Source organism: Paramacrobiotus metropolitanus, unplaced genomic scaffold (assembly GCF_019649055.1).
Source record: "Paramacrobiotus metropolitanus isolate TYO unplaced genomic scaffold, Prichtersi_v1.0 Parri_scaffold0000083, whole genome shotgun sequence".
NCBI lineage: Eukaryota > Metazoa > Tardigrada > Eutardigrada > Parachela > Macrobiotidae > Paramacrobiotus > Paramacrobiotus metropolitanus.
In genome coordinates this window covers 573,748-581,024 of record NW_026570303.1, presented here as the reverse complement: position 1 = coordinate 581,024, position 7,277 = coordinate 573,748, and the positions used below count along the sequence as shown (strand labels likewise).

The window sequence follows — 7,277 nt, the reverse complement described above, 5'->3', positions numbered from 1 at the left end:
TGCACTCGACTGATCGTCATCAGGCCTTAATATTTAATTTATTATATTCGGGATTGCTAAGTACTAAATAGATGTGTTATCAACTATGGCGGAGCTTTGAAAAGACAAGCAAAAACACGCATCTACGAGAGTAAGATAGAGGCATAGAAACAGTTCCCTACGCACGAAGACCTGAACATCTGCGCCTCCATCTTCAGCGATGACCAGAGTTCGAAAACTCAGGTGCTGTTTTTAATAAGTAAAAATGACCGACCAGCATTACGACAAAAACAGTAAGGCTTGAATTTCTAAAATTAACCACCAGTTAAAGCCCATTAAATTTCTACTATAGATGCAATGAAAGGAAATAATAAGAGCCGTTATAACACTCAAAACAATCTTATACATGTTGCTAAAAGTATGCAAGTTAACAACACATCGGAAGAACGCAGCGCATTTACCACTAATCCTGGTGGAACTATTTCGAAAGCCGATTAGCTAAATCATGTTGGTCGCTCATCATCACAAACCAAGCAAATTTTTAGAAAAAAAACCGGCGAAAAAATTCTCGGACACTGTATCCGCGGGACGCATCGCCATCCCTCTGCCGTGGCGATGGTGTACGTTTCCGCATATGATGAGGCGGATCCCGCGGCAGCGGATTACGCCCCATCGGCGGCCGTGCAGGTCCTTCATAGCGCGGTACACGCCCCGAGGGGCCTCCGTACTGGGCCATGCGGCGGTCTTCGTACTCTCGCATGCCCTGCCAATAACCGATATCGCGTCGACATGGGCGTTTCGACTCATGACGGTCATAATCCCTATACTCATCATGGCCATCAAAACCATCCAGCAGACGCTGTACGCCATTGCGCTTCCTGGTCGCCCTAATGGTCCCGGGCTGCTTGGGAGAGTAGCAAATCTCCGTGTGGCGCTGCTGTTGGGCATGCGCATCCTGCACCACATCCACCATATCCCGAATGGCTTTTCCATTGATAGGCAACTTATAAAGTGACCGGATGGCGTCCTTAATGTCCTTGGCGGTAATCTGGCGATCGTCGTCTTGATTCTGCATGGCTTCTTCCAGGATGCGCTTCTCTTCGCGGTACGCATTTACCATTTTTTGGTAGTTAGCTAGGCTGTCACGACTGGCCCCGATGGCGATCTTCTCGTGCTCCGCTGAAATCAAATAGCGCAGGTACTCTTCCATGGCATCGTTGTAAGGCAGCATGGCGTTCATTTTCAAGAAATAACCGAACTTGGCCGACACCTTGCGGATCTGCTCTTCCTCGGCTGTCAAATTCATTTTACGCTGCTGTAAATCATGCAGCAGCAATTCCACGGCCGCAATCTGCCCGTCCTTCTGGCGCAGCAGATCCTGAATGTGCGGATCTACCTTCTTGATTTCCGTCTCCTGCAATTCGTAGGTGATGTGCATATGCTTCTCCCAAGAGCACTGGCAACGCGCACACGATACACCGCCCGAGGCCGACATGGCTGTGCAGCTTTTCAATCCCGGCTGCGGATACTGGTTGGCCTCAATCTCCTTCAAGTAACAGTGGTTATGGCACCACGTGATATAGTTGACCTTTTGGCCCACCATCTTAATGCACTTCTGGGAGATGCACACGGTCCGCGGGAACCCCAACGGCACCGGCTCCAAATCCAGCACCGGGACGTACAGTTTGCGCTTCAGTTTTTCCCGGCTGTACTTGGTCGCTTTGATTTCGTCGGCTTTGTCGTCCGCCAGTTTCAGATTCACCTGGATGTTCCGCGTGATCTGTGCCAAGGGTTCCGTAAACGACAGGATCATGCGGCGCGCTTCGTTCAACGACAGCGTATTCTGCAGCGGATGCGGCGGACGCTCTGAGATGTACTTGAGCAAGCGTTCCGTCTCCTCCACAGACTTCTCCCAGCTCTTAACGAAATTCTCCTTCTCCGTCTGATCAAATTCCACCCCGGCCTTCATGGCGGCCATAAATCGCACGGCTTCACTATCGACGCAGTACACTGTGTCTTTGTTCAGCAAAATGTTCAGTTTCGAATCCTGGATCAGTTTCTTCAGAATCGGCATGGTGTCACCCGGCCGGTAAAAGGTCCCGCGAGCGTTGGTGAAGATGAAGGTGATGTTATGGCAGGCGTCGCGGTGCAGGTGCGTCAGGAGTTCCTTGATACAGAACTGGAACATAACCGTCAGTCGCGCACTGTTCGGCTTCAGCAGGATACTGATGCCGTGCAGGCTGTCGTAATTGGACAGATGCTGCATGATGCTGACGAAGTTCTTCTTGTCCTGTTCCGTTCCGCGGGTGTCCCCGATGCCGGGTGTGTCGATTAAGCGGACCAGGATGTTACCCTTCTTGAAGACGTAGCTTTTGGGCATCTGGGTGGCGGACTGACCGGTCATGGTGTCCTCGTTCTCCGGCGCGGTCAGCGCTTTCATGATGATGACCTTCTCGTCGAAGTTTCGATCCATCGTGGTGAACTGCGCTGGAATCAAATATACCGGTTCCGCCAATGCTTCGTCCAGGGTGGCGTAGGTGAGAAAGTTAACGAAACCGTTGATCCAGGTTGACTTTCCGACGCCAGTTTCACCTGCCGGTTAAAAGGGTAATAATTTAAATGACCACTGTAATTATCACGTTGTTACACGCAAATCCATGCGAAACAAAGCCTCTGTACGCATAATGGTATTGCAATGGTGCAACCAATTACGGTGTCACCAATTAGAATTGTGAAAATTTATAATATAGGGAAACACGAATTAAATAAAAAATTTAAATCCAAATATCATTTATATGTTATTCTACTTCTCAAATTTAAAGCATCCTCCATCGTATAAGCCTCTCACAGGCCTTCTTTAATATTTAAAAGTTCAGGGCTTCTAATTTTAAAAATACGGAAGATAATTTTGTAATATGTACTGTATAAGTTTATTATTTCTGTGTGTGAAATCTGATCTTAGATGCAACAGTTTTCCCAGCTCACCAAGAATTAAGATGTCCTTGAATTTCCTTGAAAGGTTTCACGTTTTTCAGCACCGTCTCCACATCGCTAAAACCAACGTACTTTCGGCCATGCCGTGCTTTCCCACAATGGAAGACAAAGAAATCTGCCGGCGCTTTTCCACAGTCACAATACAGATGCCCATCAAACCCGTATTCCAGAGCCTGGTTGCACTTGGCACACTTCCAGCGGTGCAGTTCCTTCTCCGCGCTGCAGCCGTTCGGGCACGGCAGCTCTGCGTTCCCACGTTTCTTGGCTTTCGCACTCGGTTTGGCGCCCAGCAGGGACTTGGCGGTGGGCCCACTAACATCGCACCGATTCAGCGCTAGTATGTTCTCGCAGATTAGCTGTCCGTGTTGGTAATGCTGCAGTGTGGTGCGCTCCCCTTCCTTGCCCACACCGGGCTGGACGCGATGACCCACCAAGGAGCGATCGACAAACACAAACATCCACTGCTCCTTGGCACCGGCAGCCTGGTCCATCAGACGGAAGAACGTCGTCAACGCCTGGCTCCACTCCTCGCGATCATCCCGTCGGGCCGGCTCGCTGGACCGCAGCACGTACACATTGGCCACTCGGCGCATCTCAGTCATCAACTCTGCGGAGATCTCGCCCAGGATCAGCACTTTATGGGTGCGCAGAATGTCCAACAACTGCTTCTTTTCGGTAATGGCATAATTGGGGTGTGAAGCCGATGGGTCAAGATCGAGAATGGCAAGAGGGTGCGGCATAAGTGCACGAGATTGGCTGCCCTTGTGGCAACTGGGCTGTTCCTCATTGCTATCATTTAACATCCGACTTTCCGCTGCTTTCTGGGACGTCTGAAAGTACGGCAAATATTTATCAGGTGGAGTTAGCTCTACTGTAGCGACTGGCATAGCATGCAAGTACTTATTAGGTCAAAGATTAGGTAGTGTAAAAGTCATTCGCTAAGATCAAAGTGTAATAGAAAAAGTAGCAAATACTTCAGTGTACTTACACACTACCCTAGTAGACTATATTATCATAGGTCGGAATTCAAGTAAAGCTTTTTACCGGAAGTACACAACATGCCCAATCTTAATCATAATCATATAATATAATCATAATTATATAATAACTGCGTCGAACACGGTTAACCAAAGCCGTTAGAATGCACAATGCTCTGTATGAATAACCGGTATCATTCGGCATTTAAACAATAGTCAATACGCACCTTTGCCGGGTCATTGTAATCCGTCGGCTGGTTGGCTTGATCCAGTGAGCGGCTTTCTTTATTGCTCCGACGCCGATGTACCGGAGCATCCAGGGCTCCTCTGCATGGCGAGTCGCTCATTCTCACTACGACGACCTCTTGATCCATTCCACTCGCTTTGCACTGACTGCAATTTTGGCCAGTTACATAAGTTGCAATATAATATTACAACGCTCGATTTTTTTAAGTATATAATCATCAATAAGTACAATAATTTTTACAGTTAACCGGAACAGGGTTAAAAAACTAATGATTATAAACATTTCCATGGACTTAAGTGTTACGACGTTCCCTGTAGTATTGTTAACCCACCGCGAATGTACGAGGCTATATTACCAATAAAAGTTATTTAATTAGTACTAATAATTACAATATTTTTTCTGAAACGTTACGTTACTAATCCCCAGATCGAATTTGTCGTGTTCTACAGACTCGTGTTCTACAGACACAGTCTAGCTGTACTCTGCTAGCGCAGTGTCTGCGGTCAGTCAACACTACTAGAAGCAAAGCAAGAACTTGCTTTTTAGCATCCGTCGTCTTGATGCTTAAAGCAGGCGCGTGGGCATGGCACGGTGGCTTATGATCGCTAACCGCTTTATTTAAAGATGATCTGAGTTAGGCTTTTAGATGCAAAAGCTATACGAGTTTTGCAAGTAGCACCAAATGAAAATAAAAATTACAAGATTTCCGCGAGTTGAAGTTCACGTTCACGCTGCTGGACGATATTTCATACTAGGAAAATCGACCACGTTACAATCAATCGGAAGAAGCGTACTGTATTTTATTCGTAACTCCTACACGAATACTCGTACGTCAACTGGTAAATCGAATCTTGCAGTTCTGTGCGCAGTTGCGGTTGGCTGGTTTTCTTTGTGCAGCCAATTCACATTGCGAAGGGCGGCGTGCGGAAATCCCCACCTGTTTCCATGACCAGCCAATCAATTAGTTAAATAGGGTAATACTGGGTGACCTCTTGATGAATCACTGTGCCCATGACATCAATCATCAATGTTGTAAACGCACGTATTAAGCCAGAACTTGCCAATTTATTACGTACGGGAAATTACGCACTGACTCAAAAGTCCGGATGACTACCGGGTACGAGTACTAGTACTTTGACTGGAAAAGGCGCCAAGCCAGTTGGAACGATGGACCGATATCCCTGGTTTTTCTTTATCCGATGTAAATACTGTTGACGTACTTATTTCGTAGATATCCCATCACTGCTTTCTTTGAGTATGTGCCAGAATGTCTAGAAGCTCTAACAGATTTACTTACGTAGAAGCATTAGAACAGCACACATCTACCCTACGAGCTATAGGTAAATCGTTGGCAGTTGGCCTGCCTTGTCGGGACGTAGCACCGGAAGTAGGCGTGGCTTGTAAAGTTGTACTGTACATATCGCCATGCTTAGCTGCACATGCAGACTGCAGTTTAGAATACAAGAAAAAATCAACATCTCTGATGTTATTAGCGTACTGAGGCAAATCGTACCTTTAGTACGACGGCGACTACGCAAAGGGCACATCACGTAAATAAACTTTTACTTGTCTGAATCTAAAAATGTTAGTATGCAATATGTTAGTATGTTAGTGTGTTAGTATGTTTGTACATATGTCAGTATGCAAAAAATGTTAGTATGCAAGAATCGGAGCTGCAAATGTCCAGTTATCGTGCAAATTTGCAATACTGTCTGGTGGTATGATATCTATATTCATACCACGAACGGTATTAGAGCATCGTTTGCTCATACTATCGCTGGCTTCGCAAGTAATTAAATGTTTATCGCCTATTTCGCGGCACTATGGGTGTATTACAAACTCACTATCCTATAACGGTCTCCTGCTGAAATATAAAACTAATTAGGTGCCAATACTGGCTCCCACTTTGCAAAACAAGCTATGATTATGATGTGAGATGCCTTAATCGTTATTTCGTATGGCTATGCTGAGAATGCACCTTCGGTGCTCGATTCTTCCGGATGTACGCAAAACAAATTGAAATGCCGTCTTACGGCTGCCCCTTATTCTGCTCGCACCAAGAAGAAGAACTAAAATCGCAGTTTTATATCGTACTTCATGGAAACTGGGCAATACCAATGTAAGGTTCCATGAATTTCTGAATGTTTAAATGTGCCTCGCAGGCACATGGACGAGGGCGAGTGTTAAGGGATTTGGCCCGGTACATAGCACCAAATTTGTATACATCCACTGCAACTTTCGCTGTCGCGCACTCCCAAACACTTCTTTTGCATGGCTTTATGGTAATATGTAGCCAAAGGATTCTTATGCACAGGCGAAAAACCGTTTGTGCGCGCAGCATCCGGTTCGGAAGTTATTAGTGAAATAAAATTCCAAAAGTTTAAACGCGCGGAGGTGTACCAAAAGTCTCATTATGAACCGATGCTCTTCAAATTTTGCACAAAAAGGCACATTACTATGAAGAGCGTTTTGGTACCGAACCACCTTTCTACCATTTTTTTTAAATTTTAAATTAATTTTTAAAATTTTTGAAATTCATTTTAAAATTTGAAAAAAATGGTAGAAAGCTGATTCGGTACCAAAACGATCTTCATAGTAATGTGTTTTGTAGACCATGCCCAAAACGGATTCCGGAAGATATGTGCCGAAAACCGGTAAAATGCTGACGGTCAGACCGCGAATGCGCACCAATCCACAGCTGCCGGCAGCTTTCCATGCACTAATTCCGGCATGACGTCCATCATCGTTAAACTTATGGCAAATGCCACGGTCCAAACACAGAGCAATACAAGAAGTAAAATCCGGGGAGTGGACAATCTTGTATAATGATGGGGCAGGGCAATGGCGACAAAGCGGGTGAATGGCAACCCAAGTGCTGTCCAGTTGGCGGCGACGATGATACGCAGTGTGACAACATCAAGTACTGCACATGCATATGCGAATTTTATTTGTCTTTGCGTTAGGAATATGGGAAATACTGGTTAACGGCATGGCCGCTACACAGAAAACAAAAACCAGCGTCTGTGAATGGGCAACTAATATTCCGGAACCGTTCCGTAATTTTGCGCGGTCGGTACATT

At 46.0% G+C, this 7,277-nt stretch overlaps 1 protein-coding gene across 1 annotated transcript; it reads right to left on the bottom strand.

Moving 5' to 3' along the window:
* Positions 1-258: 258 nt before the first annotated feature.
* LOC129595840 (uncharacterized) lies at positions 259-3,106 on the bottom strand. Its single transcript, XM_055492970.1, has 2 exons — positions 2,965-3,106; positions 259-2,571 (listed from the first exon to the last, which is right to left on the bottom strand). Exon 2 carries the CDS (start codon positions 2,450-2,452, stop codon positions 521-523), a length of 1,932 nt encoding a protein of 643 aa, XP_055348945.1. The 5' UTR covers positions 2,453-2,571; positions 2,965-3,106; the 3' UTR covers positions 259-520.
* Between the last annotated feature and the right edge of the window lie 4,171 nt (positions 3,107-7,277).